This window comes from Amphibalanus amphitrite, unplaced genomic scaffold (genome assembly GCF_019059575.1).
Source record: "Amphibalanus amphitrite isolate SeventyFive unplaced genomic scaffold, NRLGWU_Aamphi_draft 000961F_arrow, whole genome shotgun sequence".
NCBI classification, from domain to species: Eukaryota; Metazoa; Arthropoda; class Thecostraca; order Balanomorpha; family Balanidae; genus Amphibalanus; species Amphibalanus amphitrite.
Genome location: NW_024882455.1, coordinates 216,724 through 239,949, shown reverse-complemented (window position 1 = coordinate 239,949; position 23,226 = coordinate 216,724). Strand labels below are relative to the sequence as shown.

The 23,226-nt window shown below is 60.0% G+C and overlaps 1 protein-coding gene across 10 annotated transcripts in view; it reads right to left on the bottom strand.

Moving 5' to 3' along the window:
* Nucleotides 1-297: 297 nt before the first annotated feature.
* Nucleotides 298-23,226, bottom strand: part of LOC122368613 (glutamate dehydrogenase, mitochondrial-like) — a 37,504-nt gene continuing 14,575 nt past the window's right edge. For 5 of the 10 annotated variants that reach the window (XM_043342737.1, XM_043342739.1, XM_043342744.1 and 2 more), the window contains 13 exons: nucleotides 15,751-15,843; nucleotides 15,366-15,473; nucleotides 14,606-14,692; nucleotides 14,089-14,172; nucleotides 13,244-13,347; nucleotides 8,774-8,890; nucleotides 7,472-7,633; nucleotides 7,019-7,118; nucleotides 5,491-5,595; nucleotides 4,978-5,025; nucleotides 3,859-3,950; nucleotides 2,380-2,442; nucleotides 298-848 (listed from right to left, as the gene is read on the bottom strand). In XM_043342737.1, coding sequence (XP_043198672.1) covers nucleotides 729-848; nucleotides 2,380-2,442; nucleotides 3,859-3,950; nucleotides 4,978-5,025; nucleotides 5,491-5,595; nucleotides 7,019-7,118; nucleotides 7,472-7,633; nucleotides 8,774-8,890; nucleotides 13,244-13,347; nucleotides 14,089-14,172; nucleotides 14,606-14,692; nucleotides 15,366-15,473; nucleotides 15,751-15,843 — 1,283 coding nt within the window. In that variant the 3' untranslated portion in view covers nucleotides 298-728. Of the gene's footprint in view, nucleotides 849-2,283; nucleotides 2,329-2,379; nucleotides 2,443-3,858; nucleotides 3,951-4,977; nucleotides 5,026-5,490; nucleotides 5,596-7,018; nucleotides 7,119-7,471; nucleotides 7,634-8,773; nucleotides 8,891-13,243; nucleotides 13,348-14,088; nucleotides 14,173-14,605; nucleotides 14,693-15,365; nucleotides 15,474-15,750; nucleotides 15,844-23,226 lie in introns of all 10 variants that reach the window. The other 5 variants (XM_043342741.1, XM_043342743.1, XM_043342747.1 and 2 more) reach the window with 3 other exon arrangements.

The window sequence follows — 23,226 nt, the reverse complement described above, 5'->3', positions numbered from 1 at the left end:
CGGTGTACATTATCAGACACTGCGACGCCATGCATTGGCTATTCTCTTAGGCTGCGCCTGGCCGTAAGTACCGTAAGTATTTACGGCCGTGACCGTAGGTATTGGTTATTCTCCGACACTCTGTTGGTGTGTATTGGCTATGCTCAGACAATCCCCAGAGATCTGAGACGGCATATGTAATTGTTATTCTCCCGACACTGTGACAGTATGTATGGGATATTCTCAGATACGGTGACGGTGTGAATTGGATATTCTCCGATACTAGTGTGATGTGGCTATCCTCGTACACTCTCCAGAGACCTGTCACGGTGCATGTATTGGTTATTCTCCGACACTGACGGTGTTGTTGGTTGTTCGACACTCGCCGTTAACCTGTGACGGTGCATGTATTGGTTACTCTCCGACACCGCCCAGTGCGACGGCCTCCCTCCAGAGCCAGGTGAAGATGGAAATCTCATCACGCCATGTCAATGAAACAGAAACAATACTGACGGCGCCGGCGGCCGGCCGACCGCCGGCCACGCGCGCCCACACTCACACCGCACAGACTGGCACCGGCGCTCGGACAGCAGCCGGCCGCCGAGACAGATCAGCACCAACGGTAGGAGCCGGCCGCCGCGGCAGATCAGCACCTGTGGTAGGAGCCGGCCGCCGCGGCAGATCAGCACCTGTGGTAGGAGCCGGCCGCCGCGGCAGATCAGCACCTGTGGTAGGAGCCGGCGGCCCGTTTAGGTGAAGGTGAAGCCGGCCTCTGCGTAGGTGGTGAATATTTTCTGGATGGAGTTGATGTAGGCGGCCGTGCGCAGGTCCAGGCCCAGGTTGTACTTGGACGCCGTGCTCATGATGGCCTGCGGGACACAATGGGTGCGGTCAGGTCACAGGAGTCCGGTCACAGCTCAGGTCACGGGGGTCCGGTCACAGCTCGGGTCACCGGGCAGTGGGTGCGGTCAGGTCACAGGTCCGGTCACAGTGTCAGGTCACGGGGTCCGGACACAGCTCAGATCACGGGGGTCTGGACACAGCTCCGGTCACGGGGGTCCGGTCACAGCTCAGGTCACGGGGTCCGGTCACAGTGTCAGGTCACGGGGGTCCGGACACAGCTCAGGCCACAGCTCAGATCACCGGGCAGAGGGTACGGTCAGGTCACAGCTCAGGTCACAGGGGTCCGGTCACAGCTCAGGCTCTGGTCACGGGGCAGAGGGTACGGTCAGGTCACAGCTCAGGTCACGGGGGTCCGGACACAGCTCAGGCCACAGCTCAGATCACGGGGCAGTGGGTACGGTCAGGTCACAGAGTAGTTGACGTCTCGGTTCACCGGCGGGCGGGACAGTGTTCCGCCTGCGGCGCCGCGCTGGGCGGCTGAGTCCCACACTGCCTGTCCCGGGCGGGGCGGAGTGCTCACCCGCGCCGAGCGCTCCATGGTGTGGTCCGACCCCCACCAAACACGATTTGGTAGCACAGTAATGTCGTCAGCTGGGCGTGAAGTTTTCCATTCACCATAGGGTTTACACACAAAATGGTCAAAGTTTGGGCCACGATATACCTACTAGTCTAAAAATGCAAAAAACGGTAAACTTTTGGCATCAATAGATTCAGCGTTTCATCGTGTGCCTCAAACCGTCCATCATTTGGCCTCAAGGAAGGTAAAAAGTGTTCAAAATCGAAGTTGAAAAGATGCTATCTGAGCAGAGAATCTGGTAGCAATCAAGTGACCTGCTAACTATAAACAGTTTATCGATAATTTACTAATATAATTATAATAATATGCTGCTTTAAACAACATTAATCATTCAATTCGAGCTTTTAATACCTTCAATAAGGTCAAAACATCGCAAAAAAAACAGAAGTTATCACAAAAATCACGTGGGTGTCAGGAAATGTCACAGGTGCGTCAGATTTGTGACTGGGGCTTTACTTTCGAACATCGGGTCTACCTGTTTCTTATAGGTATCTTGGTGTGGTCCAGGCCAGAGTGGACAATGTCCTTCTCCGATACTACCACTACTACTTCTGCTACTACTACGATACTACTACGATACTATTACGATACTACTACTCACCCGCGCCGAGCGCTCCATGGTGTAGTCCAGGCCCGAGTGGACAATGTCCTCCGATACTACTACTACTACTACTACTAGTTACTACGATACTACTACTCACCCGCGCCGAGCGCTCCATGGTGTAGTCCAGGCCCGAGTGGACAATGTCCTCCGATACTACTACTACTACTACTACTACTACTTCTGCTACTACTACTACCACTACTACGATACTACTACTCACCCGTGCCGAGCGCTCCATGGTGTAGTCCAGGCCCGAGTGGACAATGTCCTTCTCCGATACTACTACTACTACCACAACTACGGTACTACTACTCACCCGTGCCGAGCGCTCCATGGTGTAGTCCAGGCCCGAGTGGACAATGTCCTTCTCCGAGGCACCCTGCGGCAGACAGACAGACAGGCTCAGTGACCCACAGACTAACTGAGGGTCTTAGTGACGGACTGACGGTCTCAGTGACGGACAGACGGACAGACGGTCTCAGTGACGGGCAGACGGTTTTAGTGACGGAGTGGCGGTCTTAGTGACGGACAGACAGACGGACAGAAGGTCTCAGTAACGGACAGAAAGTCTCAGTGACGGACAGACGGACAGACGGTCTCAGTGACGGACAGACGGTCTCAGTGACGGACAGACGGTCTCAGTGACGGACAGACGGTCTCAGTGACGGACAGACAGACGGTTTCAGTGACGGACAAACAGACAGACAGACGATTCAGTGACGGACAGACGGTCTCAGTGACGGACAGACGGTCTTAGTGACGGACAGACAGACGGACAAGGTCTCAGTGACGGACAGACAGACGGACAGACGGTCTCAGTGACGGACAGACAGACGGGCAGACGGTCTTAGTGACGGACAGACGGTCTCAGTGACGGACAGACAGACGGTTTCAGTGACGGACAAACAGACAGACAGACGATTCAGTGACGGACAGACGGTCTCAGTGACGGACAGACAGACGGTTTCAGTGACGGACAAACAGACAGACAGACGATTCAGTGACGGACAGACGGTCTCAGTGACGGACAGACAGACGGTTTCAGTGACGGACAAACAGACAGACGATTCAGTGACGGACAGACGGTCTCAGTGACGGACAGACGGTCTTAGTGACGGACAGACAGACGGACAAGGTCTCAGTGACGGACAGACAGACGGACAGACGGTCTCAGTGACGGACAGACAGACGGACAGACGGTCTCAGTGACGGACAGACGGTCTCAGTGACGGACAGACGGTCTCGGTGACGGACAGACAGACGGTTTCAGTGACGGACAAACAGACAGACAGACGATTCAGCGACGGACAGACGGTCTCAGTGACGGACAGACGGTCTTAGTGACGGACAGACAGACGGACAAGGTCTCAGTGACGGACAGACAAGACGATCTCAGTGACGGACGGAAGGACAGCGGGTACACAAGGCCACTCGCCACCCGCCCGTCCACACGAGCACGACTCGACCCCCAACAGACTGCTAGTCGGAGTTCGGACAGTTTACAGACTGCGGTCACAACAGTCGGTCAGTGACCGGCACGGAATCGAGCTACTGGCGCGCGTCAGCCTCGTCCCGGCCCGGTCCGGCGCCGGCGCCGCGGCAGGCACCGGGCCGCGGTCCCCACCCGGCGGGCCCGCCCGTGGGCAGGCACCGACCCGGCGGACCGCGGGCAGGCACTGGACAGACCCGCCGTCAGACACTGGACAGACACTGGACAGACCCGCGGGCAGGCACTGGACAGACACTGGACAGACCCGCGGGCAGACACTGGACAGACCCGCGGTCAGGCACTCACCGCGATCCGCTTCTGGAAGGACGACGAGGGCGTGATGGGGATTTTGCCTCCGACCCTGCCGAACCGTCGCTCCAGAGATTCCTGGACGGACTCTGCCGACAGACGGATACAGTGAGTCAGACACGGACAGTCAGACAGAGATACAGTCGAACACAGTCAGACGCAGAGAGACACGGAGAGGCACGGACACGCCGCCACCGCCCGCAGAGCTGACCGGTCGCCGGCTGCTCCAGTGCTCCAGGCGGCAGTCACAGTCGGCGCTGAGCGCGAGCAGGGGATTCGGCAGACACCCGGGGTTCACAGGGACGGCAGGCAGCGACAGCACCGCAGGCATCACGGTGCACTGGGCAGTACACACTAGGACGGTACACAGGGACGGCAAACAGGAGCAGTACACAGGACAGAACACGGGACAAAACACAGGGCAGTTACACAGGACGTTACACAGGGACGGCAAACAGGAGCAGTACACAGGGCAGAACACTCTAGGGACGGCACCGAGCACCATCAGTCAGCGCACTAGCCGAGCCCACCTAGGCACGGTGAACAGTGAACACGAACAGGTCTGGGTGGAAATGTCCCCCTAAACGGGTTAAAACTGGGAACACTACTGCGGCCTGGACGGGTTAGCTAGAAATACGATGTGAAGGACCACATTTACCTGGCTAACTACAGAAATCACAGTTAATCAAGCAGGGCTGTGAGTGGGCTTGGAGTGCAGGGCCATGCTAAGTGACAGCAGGGTTGATATTAGGAGGGTCAGGATAGGTGGGAACTGAGACAGTGATGGGAACCGAGCTCGAGTTGACATTAGTAGTTGCTGATCGGGTAGAGTCCGGGCCAGGTGGGACAATAATCGGGACAAATAGCCAGGTGGGTCTGGGGGAATAGTGGGATAAGTGGGAAAAAGACTAGCCGGATACAGTCGGGGACAGGAGATGTGATAGGCCTCAGAGAGGGACTGGAGCGGAAAGAGAGACGGAGGCCGGCAGACGGGAGGAGAGAGCGGAGAGAGCGGAGAGAGCGGAGAGAGCAGAGAGAGGCAGACGATTGAGGAGGGAAGCGAGGAGTTACGTTAGAGAGAGTGGAACAGTTAGGTAGGAGAGGCGGGAGGCTTGCCTGACTGGTTCCGAGATAAGTAGTGCTCGAGAGACTCCTGGACAGAGTCTGTCGGCACAGAGCGGAACGGCCAGGTCAGACGCGGAGTTAGGTCAGCCGGGGCACAGGTCAGGACCCAGGTCAGACACAGAGAGGTCAGGACGGCCACGCAGGACGCAGGGCAGGCGGGCGCGGGGTCTGGTCAGACGCCGAAAGCATAAAACAAGTATCAAAAGGCGTCAGGAATGCGCAACGGGACCACGAGGAGACAACGGTGGAATAAGGAACAAGGGTCGGAACTCGGAAGCGAACACCAGAAGCAGTAAGAATCGGGACGATAAGGCCAGAGCAACGGATTAGAAACACGTCTCAGAATGGCGAAAACAGCGCACTGTAGAGCTCGGACTAGCGGTAAGCGCGTGCCGTGACCCCGGCCTGGCGCGCTCCAGGGGCGTTGTGGGTGGCTGGGGAGGGTGGCGGAGCGCCGGTGTCTGGGCCGCCGGGCCGGCTGCGGGGGTGTCCCGGCCGGCTTACCGAGCAGGTGGTGGTTCGAGTCCTTCTCATATTTGAACGTCAGCCGGCCGTAGCTGACGTGGTTCAGGTTCTTGAGCCACTCGAAGTACGACACCGTCACACCACCTGTCAGACACAGCACGAACTCTGTCAGAGGGAGGGACCGTCACGGTGACTGTCACACCACCTGTCCGACACAGCACGAACTGTCAGAGGGAGGGACCGTCACGGGACTCGTGTCACACAGACCGTCACACCGCCTGTCCGACACAACACGGGCTGTCAGAGGGAGAGACCGTCACAGGAACTCGTGTCACACAGACCGTCACACCACCTGTCAGACACAACAGCGGCTGTCAGAGGGAGGGACCGTCACGGGACTCGTGTCACACAGACCGTCACACCGCCTGTCCGACACAACACGGGCTGTCAGAGGGAGGGACTGTCACAGGAACTCGTGTCACACAGACCGTCACACCACCTGTCAGACACAACAGCGGCTGTCAGAGGGAGGGACCGTCACGGGACTCGTGTCACACAGACCGTCACACCGCCTGTCAGACACAACACGGGCTGTCAGAGGGAGGGACTGTCACAGGAACTCGTGTCACACAGACCGTCACACCGCCTGTCCGACACAACAGCGGCTGTCAGAGGGAGGGACAGTCACGGGACTCGTGTCACACAGACCGTCACACCACCTGTCGGCCACAACACGGGCTGTCAGAGGGAGGGACTGTCACAGGAACTCGTGTCACACAGACCGCCACACCGCCTGTCCGACACAACACGAACCGTCAGAGGCACCGCACTGTGACTCACAACTCCTGACCCACAGCTCCCACTATCGAGGTTTGTAGTTCGTACCTCAGGTACAGATCGGGAATGACCAGCACGCCGCTCTCTGTGTCTCCCCTGTAGCTCCCTGTGTTCCCCCTGTAGCTCCCTGTGTTCCCCCTGTAGCTCCCTGTGTCCCCCCTGTTTAGCTCCCTGTCTCTCCCCTGTATTCCCCTGTCTCTCCCCTGTGACGGTTCCGTACCGGCGTTGAGATACAGGTCGGGGATGACCAGCACGCCGCTCTGTGTGTCTCCCCTGTCTCCCCTGTGTTCCCCTGTGTCCCGGGTTCGTACCTCAGGTACAGGTCGGGGATGACCAGCACGCCGCTCTGTGTCTCTCCCCTGTGTCTCCCTGTCTCTCCTGTGTCTCGGGTTCGTACCGGTGTTGAGGTAGAGGTCGGGGATGACCAGCACGCCGCTCTGTGTTTCCCTGTGTTTCCCGCCGTGGTTCGTACCGGCGTTGAGGTAGAGGTCGGGGATGACCAGCACGCCGCTCTCTGTGTCTCCCTGTCTCTCCTGTGTCTCCATATTGTGCCTCCCTGTGTCTCCCCCAGCTGTCTCTCCCTGTGTCTCGGGTTCGTACCGGCGTTGAGGTAGAGGTCGGGGATGACCAGCACGCCGTTCTGTGTTTCCCCTGTATCTCCCCCCCCCCAGCTGCCTCTCCCTGTGTCTCCCTGTGTCTCCGCTGTATTCCCTGTGTCTCGGGTCCGTACCGGCGTTGAGGTACAGGTCGGGGATGACCAGCACGCCGTTCTCCTGCAGAATTTTGTCGGCCGCCGGAGTGATGGGTCCGTTAGCCGCCTCGCCGATGATCTGAGAAAAACACACACAAACATACACACAGGGTCAGCGGGCGGTGCCTAGCTGAGGGGAGGGGCGCGAACAGACACTGATGGACCGAAAGATTTGTACGTTTTGAAGGGAAACCAGGGATACTGAGGGACCGATCACCGAGCACTACTGAGAGGCGCGGACTGAGCGCTGAGGGGGGGGGGACTGGGGGACCCGGGCCCGGTACTGCCGATCTGTACCCCGCGGTACCGCTCCAGTCCGTACTCCGTACCGCTTCTTCATCAACCACTGCACCCGCACCACATACTCACTGTACTGTACCGTATCCCTCCCTCCCTCCCGCCACAGCCCGCACTGCCCGGCGGCCGCGGTACCTTGGCCTGCACTTTGCTGGCGTTTCCGCTGTGGATGGCCTTCTCGACGGCGGCCGGCACGAGGATGTCGCACTTCTCCAGCAACAGGTCCTCGCCCGTGTACGCCTGCGCGCCCGGGAAGTTGTTGATGGTGCCGTGCTCCAGCTTCCAGTCCTCCAGCTCCTGTGGGACGGGCAGGAACGGACAGTCAGATATAGTAACAGTCAGCTATACAGACAGTCAGACCCAGTCCTCCAGCTCCTGTGGGACGGACAGTGACAGGCAGTCAGACATACAGACAGTCTTCCAGCTCCTGTGGGCGGTGGACAGACATACAGAGTCAGACAGAGACAGACAGACAGACATGCAGGCAGAGAGGCAGTCAAGCAGACAGTCAGACACACAGGCACAGTCAGTCTCAGTCCTCCAGCTCGATCTGTGGGCGGCGTCCGACATCAGTAGTTTCAGTTACCTATCAGCGGGGCCACTCGTGTCCCAGCTACCTGAACTAGGACCACCGCACCCTATCCTCAGTGCCCCAATATGTTGACTTTCGTAACTCCCTTCCCGCTTTGTGTGGTGACCCTGGGGTCCATGCCGTCCGGTTTGTAGATGGAGCCGCCGCCCCCCCCCCCCCGCTGACCCCTGTACCCCTCCCCTGTACACTGACCTTGGGGTCCATGCCGTCCGGGTTGTAGATGGAGCCGCCCCCCCGCTAGACCCCTGTACCCCTCCCCTGTACACTGACCTTGGGGTCCATGCCGTCCGGGTTGTAGATGGAGCCGTCCCCTCCCCTCCCCCGCTGACCCCTGTACCCCTCCCCTGTACACTGACCTTGGGGTCCATGCCGTCCGGATTGTAGATGGAGCCGTCCCCCCCCCCCCGCTGACCCCTGTACCCCTCCCCTGTACACTGACCTTGGGGTCCATGCCGTCCGGGTTGTAGATGGAGCCGTCCCCCCCCCCCGCTGACCCCTGTACCCCTCCCCTGTACACTGACCTTGGGGTCCATGCCGTCCGGGTTGTAGATGGAGCCGTCCCCCCCGCTGATCCCTGTACCCCTCCCCTGTACACTGACCTTGGGGTCCATGCCGTCCGGGTTGTAGATGGAGCCGCCCCTCCCCCCGCTGACCCCTGCACCCCTCCCCTGTACACTGACCTTGGGGTCCATGCCGTCCGGATTGTAGATGGAGCCGTCCCCCCCCCCGCTGACCCCTGTACCCCTCCCCTGTACACTGACCTTGGGGTCCATGCCGTCCGGGTTGTAGATGGAGCCGCCCCCCCCCCCCCCCGCTGACCCCTGTGCCCTCCCCTGTACACTGACCTTGGGGTCCATGCCGTCCGGGTTGTAGATGGAGCCGTCTACCTCCTTGATACCGATACAGGTGGCGCCGGCCCGGTGCAGGTAGCGCATCGTGTGCAGACCCACGTTACCGAAACCCTGCCGAGTCACAGCGGGGTCACAGCGGGTCACAGCGGGTCACAGCGGGTCGCAGAGGGTCACAGCGGGTCAAAATAGGTCACAGCGGGTCACAGGATGATTGCGAGCTCGAACTGAAACGTTCATAGTGTAAAGCAATAATTTTTAGTATGCGCGTAACGCCTTAGCGAGACTCCTGGGGCATTCCACGATAGATCGTACCAGGCCCGTCACCCTCATCTCTCAGATTTTAATGAAAATCGGTCCTAGGGGTAAGCATAGGCCCCAAAGACGCCTGGCAAAATATCAGACTTCTCAGATCAAAACTTTTTTAGTTATATTGCATTACATTTTTTTAACTTCGGTATGTAACGGTGAGTTTGATGGCATATAACTCAAGAACGGGTTAAGCAACCAACAAAAAGTAAACAACACTAAGCTTGCGATGAATCAAAAATTAATATTACTATTTAAAAATTCCAAAGAAAAAATTTCATTGTTGAGCAAAAACCTTAATCTTTTTTCATTTGCCTCTAATGACTTTTGGGCCCAAAATTTTTCACATTTTTATTTTTTCAAAATAATCTTCATGTCATTGCAAATCGACATGCAAAAAATTAGAAAGGTGTTCTTTCTATAAGTTCCTCATTTTCCCGCAAACAAAATGGGTTTCGGAGGGGTTGATACGACCCCAGCACGCCGTTTCGCTTCTAATAGAGCTAGAGCATCGCGGAAAATACGAGCGTGTGTGCCGTTACAAGTCGCAGCGATTGGTACCCGATTTTAAGGTCTCAGGTTAACCGGTAGCGTCTGAGGTCAGGTCACGTGACTGAAGTTACGGGTGCGGTTTTTAGTAAATAACTTCGCAAAAAATGGCCGCAGAGCCGCGATTTTGGCATCATTGTGTTCGCCTAGCTCAGGTGCATCGAATGGTATACTTTTTGCTAGGGTGAGGTCAACTTAAGTAGTTGACCTCGGGTCAAGGTCAGGTCAGAGCCCCTCAGGTCACGAAGCTGGGCAAAGGGTATCATATGGCATATCATTCGATTCGGAAGGTCTTCCCGAGTCCATTGGTGGCTTTCCCGACTCTCTAGCTCGATTTGATCGGGAGTTATTGACGAAAAACTCGTACGACCCTAGTGACGTCATAAATGACGCCACGCAAGGTTAACAATGCAACAGTAAAGCATTGAACTTTGCAAAGAGTGCATGAAATCACGATACCATGTACGTGGGATAGTTTTAGATCATTCTCGGCGCCAAAATAACAGTTTTTATATTTCCCCATTGATTTATAACAGTGATGTCACGTGACCAACCTGACCTCATGTAACCTTGAAAAATTCCCAGATATACAAGTTGTGAGACCTCTGGAGGACACCATGTATGCGTCCTGTAACTTTCATCTCGGACAGCTATGGTCATTGGCGTCCAAAACAATGTCAGAACCAAACAGCCTTTTTCACCCTCGCGCTTATAGGAAAGAGGGTTGAATGAACCCTCTTTTCACTTTTTTTTCAGATGACTCAGACTTGAATTGAAATTTCAGTAACCCGTGATGTCACTAGGCAGCTTTACCACGCCATTTGTAAGCTCCCCTCCCGAAATCACTATTCGAAACCGTTATCGTGACGTAAAATAAATACATTTATAGAAAGAACACCTTCCTAATTTTTTGCATACTTCTTAACAATGAGCCAAATATTTTTTTAAAGAAATAAAAATTCAAAAAAATTTGGTCCCAAAGTTCAAAAAATACAAATGAAAGAAAACTCGATATGTCATATATCAAAAATAGCGTATTTTTCGAAATTTCAAAAATACATATTAATCTCTGTTTCATTGCAAGTTCAATGCTATATAACATTTGGCATTTGAATAATCCGTCTTAGAGTTACAGTCTGCCAAACTTAGCGCTGCAAAGCAAGATCCAAAAAATGTTATACACCATAACTCAAAAAATACTTATCTGATAAGCCTGAAATTGTTACAGGTGGATTCAGAGCCCCTGATTACCCCTTAGACCAATTCTCGTCAAATTCCGAGAGATGAGGGTGTCAAATTGGAAAAAAGTGGTACGATCTATCGTGGAATGCCCCTCCTATCTCAGCTACCGCGCTGAGCCGGCTGACTCGCGGTCTGCTATGTTCGGTAGTCTCATCCCTTTCACCATGAGGCAGCGGGCAGAGTATCACTAAATATGGTGTCTGGGTGACCACCGCGAGACGTGCACTGTGCAAAGTAAAACGGCGCTCGCATAGTTCCCCTTACCACAGCTCTGCACTGTATGGACCAATTGCACTGAAGCTTGGCCAATACGTGGATGTGTTCCCATGCATCACGGTTGGGGTTAGGGTGCACGTGCGCAGGTGCAGGAGCCGCCCGTTTGAAGACCGCTGGACTGAGTGGCCCGGCAGTCAGTTGGGGATCTCGATATGCACGCGCAGGACTCCCTATGACCGTCGGGCGGGGCTCCGCCGGCGGTCACACAGCGGCCCGGTGATGCAGTACTCCCCCGCCGGTCCGCCGGGCCCGTCTCTCACCTGAATGATGAACGTCTTGCCGCCCCAGCCGGGCCCGTCTCTCACCTGAATGATGAACGTCTTGCCGCCCCAGCCGGGCCCGTCTCTCACCTGGATGATGAACGTCTTGCCGCCCCAGCCGGGCCCGTCTCTCACCTGGATGATGAACGTCTTGCCGCCCCAGCCGGGCCCGTCTCTCACCTGAATGATGAACGTCTTGCCGCCCCAGCCGGGCCCGTCTCTCACCTGGATGATGAACGTCTTGCCGCCCCAGCCGGGCCCGTCTCTCACCTGGATGATGAACGTCTTGCCGCCCCAGCCGGGCCCGTCTCTCACCTGAATGATGAACGTCTTGCCGCCCCAGCCGGGCGTCGGTGAGGCAGTACTCCCGCGCCCCGCCCGCCGGGCCCGTCTCTCACCTGAATGATGAACGTCTTGCCGCCCCAGCCGGGCCCGTCTCTCACCTGAATGATGAAGGTCTTGCCGCCCCAGCCAGGCCCGTCTCTCACCTGAATGATGAACGTCTTGCCGCCACAGCCGGGCCCGTCTCTCACCTGGACGATGAACGTCTTGCCGCCCCAGCCGGGCCCGTCTCTCACCTGGATGATGAACGTCTTGCCGCCCCAGCCGGGCCCGTCTCTCACCTGAATGATGAACGTCTTGCCGCCCCAGCCGGGCCCGTCTCTCACCTGGATGATGAACGTCTTGCCGCCCCAGCCGGGCCCGTCTCTCACCTGGATGATGAACGTCTTGCCGCCCCAGCCGGGCCCGTCTCTCACCTGAATGATGAACGTCTTGCCGCCCCAGCCGGGCGTCGGTGAGGCAGTACTCCCGCGCCCCGCCCGCCGGGCCCGTCTCTCACCTGAATGATGAACGTCTTGCCGCCCCAGCCGGGCCCGTCTCTCACCTGGATGATGAACGTCTTGCCGCCCCAGCCGGGCCGGTCTCTCACCTGGATGATGAACGTCTTGCCGCCCCAGCCGGGCCCGTCTCTCACCTGGATGATGAACGTCTTGCCGCCCCAGCCGGGTCCGTCTCTCACCTGGATGATGAACGTCTTGCCGCCCCAGCCGGGCCCGTCTCTCACCTGGATGATGAACGTCTTGCCGCCCCAGCCGGGCCCGTCTCTCACCTGGATGATGAACGTCTTGCCGCCCCAGCCGGGCCCGTCTCTCACCTGGATGATGAACGTCTTGCCGCCCCAGTCGGGCCCGTCTCTCACCTGGATGATGAACGTCTTGCCGCCCCAGCCGGGCCCGTCTCTCACCTGGATGATGAACGTCTTGCCGCCCCAGCCGGGCCCGTCTCTCACCTGGATGATGAACGTCTTGCCGCCCCAGCCGGGCCCGTCTCTCACCTGGATGATGAACGTCTTGCCGCCCCAGCCGGGCCCGTCTCTCACCTGGATGATGAACGTCTTGCCGCCCCAGCCGGGCCCGTCTCTCACCTGGATGATGAACGTCTTGCCGCCCCAGCCGGGCCCGTCTCTCACCTGGATGATGAACGTCTTGCCGCCCCAGCCGGGCCCGTCTCTCACCTGGATGATGAACGTCTTGCCGCCCCAGCCGGGCCCGTCTCTCACCTGGATGATGAACGTCTTGCCGCCCCAGCCGGGCCCGTCTCTCACCTGGATGATGAACGTCTTGCCGCCCCAGCCGGGCCCGTCTCTCACCTGGATGATGAACGTCTTGCCGCCCCAGCCGGGCCCGTCTCTCACCTGGATGATGAACGTCTTGCCGCCCCAGCCGGGCCTGTCTCTCACCTGAATGATGAACGTCTTGCCGCCCCAGCCGGGCCCGTCTCTCACCTGGATGATGAACGTCTTGCCGCCCCAGCCGGGCCCGTCTCTCACCTGGATGATGAACGTCTTGCCGCCCCAGCCGGGCGTGTGGCCGATCATTGACATGTAGTTGGCCTCCATGATAAAGTTCTCCAGACCGTGGAACACGCCGCGGCCTGAGAGAGCGGGGGGCGAGTTACAGAGGGACAGAGACAGAGACAGATACAGACAGACAGAGAGACAGAGCGCGGCCTGTGAGACCGTGGAACACGCCGCGGCCTGAGAGAGCGGGGGCGAGTTACAGAGGGACAGAGACTGAGACAGATAGAGACAGACAGACAGCCAGAGAGACACAGACAGACAGAGAGACAGAGCGCGGCCTGTGAGACCGTGGAACACGCCGCGGCCTGAGAGAACGGGGGCTCGTTAGAGAGAGACAGAGACAGGGACAGATACAGACAGACTGACTGACTGACTCAAGGCCGTATAGACTGACTGACCAGAGCTGGCACAGACAGATGGACACAGTGGCCTGTGAGGCCGTGGAACACGCCGCGGCCTCGTGAACCGCATACGCGTCGCAGACATCAGAGAAATGTTTTTAGAGACAGAAATTACTAAGCTAGATGTTTTTCATGATCGTTTTGTGCATTGGAGTAATACACGGAGTGATGATGAAAGAAAGAGACAGGGAGACCGATAGACAAACGGGCGTAGTACTGTTGGCCAGGGGGAACCGGAGCGGACAGACGAGCAGACAACGGACCGCAGATCAGACAGAGGAAGCTGACGGCATGGACACACAGAGCCGTGTAGATATTGGAAACCTTCACCACACGCTGATCAGACTCGAACCACTAAACAGACACAGGCTTGGTGCTTCACCGACTTGTGGCCGAATAGGGTGTCACACTGACCTGTGGCCGAGACGCGGCCGTGGATGCCGCCCTGGTTGATCGGCTTGCCGGTCACACACGCGTGCGCGTTAATGTCCAGATGACCTGCCGACGGACGGGGTACGGTCAGATCAGGTTAATGGGCAGGTGACCTCAAAGTCAGTTCGCGTTTAAGTCCAGGTGATCTCGGTCCACCCGGTGCGGACGGCTCTCAGCCCCCTCCCACCGGCGCCGGTGGACGAGGGGAGGTCCTCCCTCCACTCCCCTGGTCCTGCCCGGACTGCCGCGGAGGTAGCGGAGTCCTGCCGCTCCTCTGGCAGTCCCTGGCCTGCCGCGGCCCCCTCTCACCAATGGTCTTGGCGTACGTGTCGGCGATCCAGGCCATCTCCCGCCCCTCCACTGCCCTCCTCCCTCTGCCCCTGTCGCTCTCCCCCCTCTCTCACCGATGGTCTTGGCGTACGTGTCAGCGATCCAGGCCATCTCCCGCCCCTCCACTGCCCTCCTCCCTCTGCCCCTGTCGCTCTCCCCCCTCTCTCACCGATGGTCTTGGCGTACGTGTCGGCGATCCAGGCCATCTCCCGCTCTCCGGTTCCCATGTCGGGCGCCGGAACGTCGATACCCGGTCCTGTCAACGGACCGAGACAGGGGTCAGAGCGGCCGGCGCGCCGGAACACAGCGCAGAAGGTGCACAGCGCGGCGGAACACAGCGCGGAGGAACACGGAGAACACACGCTGTGCTCTGCTGACGGCAGAGCACAGGGCGACAGAACACAGCGCGGCGGAACACAGCGCAGAGGGAGCACAGCGCGGAGGAACACAGCGCGGAGGAACACAGCGCGGAGGAACACAGCGCGGAGGAACACAGCTGACGGCAGAGCACTGGGCGACAGAACACAGCGCGGCGGAACACAGCGCAGAGGGAGCACAGCGCGGAGGAACACAGCGCGGAGGAACACAGCGCGGAGGAACACAGCTGACGGCAGAGCACTGGGCGACAGAACACAGCGCGGCGGAACACAGGGTGCAAAGAGCCAGCGGCCCGACAACAAACCACACAGCGCCAGAGACGCACCGGAGAACCACACGGCGTACACCGGAGACCCCGGAGAGCCACACGGCGTACACCGGAGACCCCGGAGTGGCGCACGGCGTACACCGGAGACCCCGGAGTGGCGCACGGCGTACACCGGAGACCCCGGAGTGGCGCACGGCGTACACCGGAGACCCCGGAGTGGCACAGCGGCCGCAGTGCAGTGTTCAGATCCCAGCTCCCACCCGCCCGCCGCCGCCGTCCTCACCGATGAAGCCCTTCTTGGCCAGCTCCAGCGTGAATCGGCGGGTGATCTTCTCCAGCTCGTGCTCCGAATACTTGAACGGGTCGATACGAATACCGGCCTTGGCGCCGCCTGGGGAACAGAAAACACACAGGTGACCACACACGGAACACAGAGCAGACCACACACAGAACACAGAGCTGACCACACACAGAACACAGAGCTGACCACACACGGAGCACAGTCTGAGCTCACCCACGCTGAAATATTATTTCTACAGTACTCAGAGGACTAATTTACAGTGCAGCGATCCCGCTGACAGGAGCCCCAGTTCACACAGAGCACACTGGACCACTAAGGGCCGATTCACTCTGAGCAGTGATAGCGCTAAGGGCCGGTTCACACCTACCGAAGGGCACGTCGACGCAGGCGCACTTGAAGGTCATCAGCGCGGAGAGGGCCTTGACCTCGTCCGTGCAGACGTCCATCGAGTACCGGATACCTGCCGGTCACAGAGGTCATATGGAGGTCATATTGAGGTCATATGGAGGTCATATAGACGTCCATCGAGTAGCGGATACCTGCCGGTCACAGAGGTCATTAGAGGTCATATAGAGGCCATATAGACGTCCATCGAGTACCGGATACCTGCCGGTCACAGAGGCCATATGGAGGTCATAAAGAGGTCATAACGATAGTCCCCGGTCAATCAGAGAGGTCACACATCATACACAGATCAAACCAGACACCAACCGGTCATACCGAGGTCATACAGAGGTTGCCCGGGTCACACAGATGACAGAGTCGATTGTGAATTTCAGAGACGACCGGTGGATGCCAAAACGAGGTCAGATTCGACCCTGAAGTCAAATGGAGGTCAGGTGGGCGCGGTCATAGGTCAGAGGTCAAAGGGGTCACACGGACACCTGACGGGGTCAGAGAGTCAGATACAGACCGAGAACTCCGCTCAGACCTCAGACGGAGACCGACAACTCCGCTCAGACCTCAGACGAAGTCAGCTGCTCCGTACCGCGGCCGACACACCGGACGGCCGCCAGCTCAAGGGACGGACAGGGGTCAGATCAGGGGACGGACAGAGATCTGTTCAGGGGACGGATAGGGGTCAGATCAGGGGACGGACAGAGGTCAGTTCAGGGACGGACGTGGTTCCGGGCCAGGCACCGGCCGGGTAAGGTCGCCAGGACACCCGTCCCGCCTCCGTCCTGCCCGCCTCCGTCCCGCCTCATCCCCTCAGTCACATCCGGGGTCACCAAAGCTGCTGCAGCCTCCCAGTCTGCTGACGAATAGTCCAAGCTACTGCAGTCCCCGGTTTGCCTATGAACAGTCCACCTCAGCGAGGGTGACCGGCCAGTATCCAATGGACGTTGATCAATGGGTCATACACCGACGACCGGACGACCGCCGTCGGTCCGTCAGACGCCGGAAATGTACAACGGCAGCGCTACTGCCAGCGGTGGTGAAGAACAGCTATCAACTATAGAGCCAAAAACGCTAGCACTATAGCGGAATGCAGCATGCTGGGAAATACCGCGAAATATCAGGCCCCTGCCGGCAGTCGTATTCCTTCCACAGCTCAGTGTTGTAAGTGGGATATTCTGTGGAAGTTTCATCTCCGCCCCGCTCTAGGGGGTGCCGTCACCGGACGCCGCGCCCCGGCCCCGACCGCGTGACCGCGCCGCAGAGAGCGCCGCCCGCAGCGGCTCCGGCGAAAATCAGCTGACGCGCCCGTGGCGAGCCTCTGCGGCGGCCAATGAGCGCCCGCCGCGGCGGGGGCGCGGCCGGTGACGTCACCAGTTCTGAGGAGCTGCGCGGCCCGGCTCCGCTGCCACCGGTACCGGGAACGGGCCGACGACCGCGCCGGCCCGGCGGCCTCACAGTTCGCGCCCCGTCCGTGGGTTGTATTTCCCACTCATAGAGCCAGCAGCGCAGCGAATAGCCTACGCCTGCTCAGAATCGCAGCCCACGGCAGTGGGCAGCCCGCGTCGCCCGCGCAGGCGGCGACGACTGTCTAGTGTCTACAGAACAATCCCAGTTCTGGAGTTCAGCGCATTGAAACCGTTTCCCCATTACACACAGAGATCTGAACGCCAAGCCGTGGGGCGGGAGCCGACTTCCCATCAGAGCTACAGTCGAGCTGACACAGCTGACACGGCGGCTGACACAGGTGTCACAGCTGACACGGCGGCTGACACAGGCGTCACAGCTGACACGGCGGCTGACACAGGCGTCACAGCTGACACAGCTGACACGGCGGCTGACACAGGTGTCACAGCTGACACGGCACGGCGGCTGACACAGCTGGCACACGGCGGCGGCTGTCACCGGCCGGCCAGCCAACAATAGCGGCCGTCTCACCTGGCAGACCCCCCCCCCCCCCCTCAGCCGCGACGGCCTATCCCTTCCAGCGATACATGGGAGCGACACGGGACAGCGAGGGCCGCGGTCTCGGCTACCGCGATACAGGGGAGCGATACAGGGGAGTGATATAGGGGGGCGATACAGAGGAGCGATACAGGGGAGCAACCAGAGACAGCTAGACAGCCAACCAGGGACGACGCTGGTATATTCGGCAGCGTACGGCAGCAGTCGGTACCAGGGTATATAGGTCTGTACGGCAGTGCAGCGGTGCTGAGCACTCGGCGCCGTGTGCCGCCGGCGGACAGCCGCCGACTCGGTGTGCGGAAGCGGGCTCCTCCTCAGGTGTGAGCAGTCGCCGATCGGCGACCCCTCCTCCCCCCCCCCCCCAGACATGTCTGTGCTCAGGTGGCGTTCGTCTCTGTCAGCCGGTCCGCCGACCTCGCCACCAGCCCCCAGGGGCGCGTCTGTCGACCCCGCCACCAGCCCCCAGGGGCGCGTCAGCCGACCTCGAACACCAGCCCCCAGGGGCGCGTCAGCCGACCTCGAACACCGGCCCCCAGGGGCGCGTCTGGCACGTCTACAGCGGGGAGGGCAGGGAAAGGGCCCGCAGGAATCCATCCATATTATATACACCCCCCATCAGTGCAAGAAGGTGACGACGATCCCACTGCGGAGAGGGCACAGTTTGGTACGACAGTTCCCTTCCTTCCGGTGCAAGATAAGAGGCCAGATAAAATGTTCCCATCGCACCCTTCTCCCAATGCCACCAAGCACCCGCAATCTGCATACATCGTGTCTTGTCCACCTCAGGTATAGTGAGGTCGATGGTTTGGGGTTTTCGGGCGCCCCGACTGCAGAGTGCAGACTGCAGAGCTCATCAGCGCCCGTCCAGCTCTGGTTAACGTCCCAATGACATGTTCTTCCAGAAACGACCCATCACTGACGCTCACTGCTTTCCCTGCCACAAAGCGGTCCATCTATCCGTCTGTCCGAGCCTGCCTCGGTAGTTCGGTGCGTCCCTCCGCAGTCCGAGTCCGTCTCGGCACCGATCGGCACCAGTCGGCACCAGTCGGCGGCCGTCCGCCGCCCGGTAATAACCCGCGCCCGGCCCCGGCGGCCGGCCGGTCACCGGAGCGAGCCGGGCCGGCGCCGCTGGCCGGCCGCCAGCCGCGGTCACATGGGCGGCCGGCTGCAGCCATTCCGCTGCGCGCCGCCCGCCGCGCCCGCCGCCGGCGCTGGCAGCGCGCCGGGGGCCGGGCCGGCGCGCCGGGACCGCGGCAGCACACGGCTCGGCAGGTAGGTATACTCCCTCTCTTACCGATACCGATACTGATACACGGGAACAGGAAGTACCAGTGATACCAACGGCTAACATCGGTTCGGCCCCTCCGGTCCTGTTCCTGCCCGAAATCCTCATCCATCCCCAGGTCATTGGGTTCGGTGACTCTCAAGCTTGGCAGGCCTCCCTCGGTCGGCCTAGACGGTACCGCCGCAACGTGTATCGTGTACTTTCAAGGAAGCCTGTACACAGTCCAACGGCACGGTAGCAGTACGGTACCACTGTAAGCTCCAGTAATGACCCCGCTACCACGCACAGACTCGGACGGCCACCGCGGCTCAGTGCTGGCCAACGGCGGCGGCGGCGCCGTAACATAAACAGCCCGCCGCTGCGGCCGGGAGATGTGCGGCGCGCTGGTGAACCGGACAGAGCCGCCGCGGACCGGCCGGCGCCCGCTGGCGACACGACACGCAGGGCGCTGCGGAGGCAGCACAGAGGCTCATGACCGCGCCGCGCCGCCCGTCCGTCCGTCCTCTGCTGGCCGGCTGCCACTGCCGCCAATACAAATAGACACGCGTCGGCCGGCCGACCCGGCGCGCAGCGGAGGGGCCGGTGAGTCCGCCAACGACGCGTGAAGGTCCCGACAGACAACAGGCGCCGCCGACGGGACCAAACCCCGACCGGGCGGCCCCAGGGCAGACTCTGACTCCGACCGGGGGCCGCCCAGAGGCAGACTCTGACTCCGACCGGGCGGCCCCAGGGCAGACTCAGCAGACAGTCCCGCCAAAAGTGCCGTCCTTTGCGCCTGGCGCCGGACCACCGCTGCGCCGCCGCACAGCACACCTATCACGGAGGGCCCGGAGACGGACGGCCGCCGGTTACCGTGACAACTGGTCGGCGTCGGACGGCCGGCCACCGGTTACCGTGACAACTGGCCGGCGTCGGCCGGCCGGCCACCGGTTACCATGACTATCAGTGGGCCGATGCTGACAGCGCTGGACTGTGTCATCGCCAAACCCCGAACTAGACTGGACCACGTGATAGAGGACCCACAGTCCGCCCCGCACCAGACCCGGCCGCGTGATAGAGGCCAACAGTCCTGCCGTAATGAAAACACACACTTACACAGAGGTACAAACAGACTGAGCCCATACGGAGTGTCACCGGGCGGATAGCGGCTGGGCCGCCGACCGGGGGGGGGGGGAGGAGGGGCACTCCACGGCGGACCCGGTGGGTGGCAATGTTCGAGTGGCGATCGTAATAACCGGGACAGCCCAGCCGGGAGTTGTGCCGGGGGTAGTGAGTAGCGAGTACCCTGGAACGGGCAGCGCCGGACGGTGCCTGGCCGGCCGGTGCAGCGGCGGCGGGCCGCCCACACAGTACGCCGCAGCCCGCGGCGGCCACAGAGCGGCCACCGCTGACATCACCCGTCCGTGGACAGTGGGACGGCGCTGAGCCGGGCACCGAGAGAGAGAGAGAGATAGCTGACAGAGCAGCGCCCCGCGCCGCGCCTGGGCCCCGGCGCGGCGGTCGGCGAGGCACGGCCCGCGGCTACCAGTGACCCAGGCCGCACCGGGTCTCACCACTGACCCGCCGACACGGGGCCGGGAGCCGACCCGCTCCGCTGAGGGACGGGGCCGGGGCGGGGGAGGGGCAGCACCGCTGAGGGACGGGGCGGGGGCGGGCCGGGGGCTCGTCTGTACGCCAAGGTCGACCGGTCCGCCACCGCGCGGCCCACCGACCACAGGCCGCAGCGGCGACCGACGGCCATGGGACAGCGCGACAGCGGTAACTGACAGCCAAGGGACGGCGGTAACCAGCAGCCATGGGACGGCTGTAACCAGCAGCCATGGGACGGCTGTAACCAGCAGCCATGGGACGGCGGTAACCAGTAGCCATGGGACGGCGGTAACCAGCAGCCATGGGACGGCGGTAACCAGCAGCCATGGGACGGCGGTAACCAGCAGCCATGGGACGGCGGTAACCAGCAGCCATGGGACGGCGGTAACCAGCAGCCATGGGACGGCGGTAACTGACAGCCATGGGACGGCGGTAACCAGCAGCCATGGGACGGCGGTAACCAGCAGCCATGGGACGGCGGTAACTGACAGCCATGGGGCGGCGGTAACCAGCAGCCATGGGACGGCGGTAACCAGCAGCCATGGGACGGCGGTAACTGACAGCCATGGGACGGCGGTAACTGACAGCCATGGGGCGGCGGTAACCAGCAGCCATGGGACGGCGGTAACCAGCAGCCATGGGACGGCGGTAACTGACAGCCATGGGACGGCGGTAACCAGCAGCCATGGGACGGCGGTAACTGACAGCCATGGGACGGCGGTAACCAGCAGCCATGGGACGGCGGTAACTGACAGCCATGGGACGGCGGTAACTGACAGCCATGGGGCGGCGGTAACCAGCAGCCATGGGACGGCGGTAACCAGCAGCCATGGGACGGCGGTAACTGACAGCCATGGGAAAGTGGTAACCAGCAGCCATGGGACGGCGGTAACTGACAGCCATGGGACGGCGGTAACTGACAGCCATGGGACGGCGGTAACCAGCAGCCATGGGACGGCGGTAACTGACAGCCATGGGACGGCGGTAACTGACAGCCATGGGACGGCGGTACCTGACAGCCATGGGACGGCGGTAACCAGCAGCCATGGGACGGCGGTAACCAGCAGCCATGGGACGGCGGTAACCAGCAGACATGGGACGGCGGTAACTGACAGCCATGGGACGGCGGCAACTGACAGCCATGGGACAGTGGTAACCAGCAGCCATGTAGCCGGCAGCGGACAGCGGCAACCAGCGGTCATGGGACGGCGGTAAATGACAGCCATGGGACGGCGGTAACTGACAGCCATGGGACGGTGATAACCAGCAGCCAGCAGCCGGCGGTACCTAGCGGAAGCCATGGGGCGGTGGTAACTGACAGCTGCTGTGGCCGGCAGCGGACAGCGGTGGCCGAGTCAGGCAGCGGACGGTGGTCGACAGCCACCTTTATCCGTGGCCGGCCGGCCGGCGCAGCAGCCGAGGCAGCGTACACCGTGGACGCAGTGCACCTGGCCGGCCAGGTTTCCGGCGGAGCACGCTACATATATTCAGCGGAGTCATCCACCGGGCTCACCGGGCCGCAGTTGCCTGGGACCAACTGACGGACCGTACATATGTCGCTGGTGCTCCAGTGTGGAGTGGGGGGGGGGGGGGGGAGAGGGGGCGCAGTAGACGGAGCCCTGGGGTCCGGGGCCGGGTCGCGAGTTACCTAAGTGTGGAACTGTACGTCAATTATAGGGCTCTGATTGGTGACTTTGGTCGAGGGATGACGCTCATAGCATGACGTCACTCACGTACTTGGCCGGACCAACGGCGTAGCCCAGGCGCGCCGAGCCAATCCAGAGGCTCTCAAACTCAAATGTACAGATCCTGCGCATTGAATGGCGAAACTTCGGCGAGTTCGCTTGAGTTTGGAAGCCCCTGCCGGAGAACTGGAGACGGCCGCTTTATTCGCTGGACAGTGGATAGCGCAGATGGGGATTGACGGTGCCAAAAAGATGATGAGGAAAAGGAGTTGAGCAGTAAATTATACGCCTGTGCTTGTGCATAGCTGAGTGGTAAATTGTAAAATGCTTAGGCTTTGAAGAGATGCAGTGTAGTTTAGCCGACTCAGGGGTATTCTATCGAGTTATGTAAGGCGGAAGGGTCGCAAGTCGTTTGTTTCCATGATTACCTAATGAAAATGTAAAGCGTAATGGTAAGTTGATAATACAGCGTGGTTGGGCATCTGCTCAGTCCATTTCTATTTTCTTCTCTGCAATAGTGCATTCGCTACTGTATAATTCATTTCAAGAGGCACTGGGCTGCGCCGGCTGTTAATTATTCCGAAACCACCAGTGAATTCATTTGCTGTCGTCACAGTCACTCACAACAATACGAATCGTTCAGTCGTGCGCTGGGAGTCCGCCAAGTTTGAGTGTGCTGCAGAGTGCAGACTGGACCGCCGAGAATATAACATTCCCGCGTCCCTGGGCGAGCGGCGCATTGGAGCCGAAGGAAACTGCTTCAGTTTTTTTTTTTGTGTGGGGAGGATACCAATGTTTGAAAATTATTTTCTGGAATGATGCAATATGGAATGGTTTCTTGAATACCTAGAGGGCTGTCGAGAAGATGCAGATTTTCTCATTTGCTAACCGATACTACAACGCGAAAAGACGCAAATGTTGC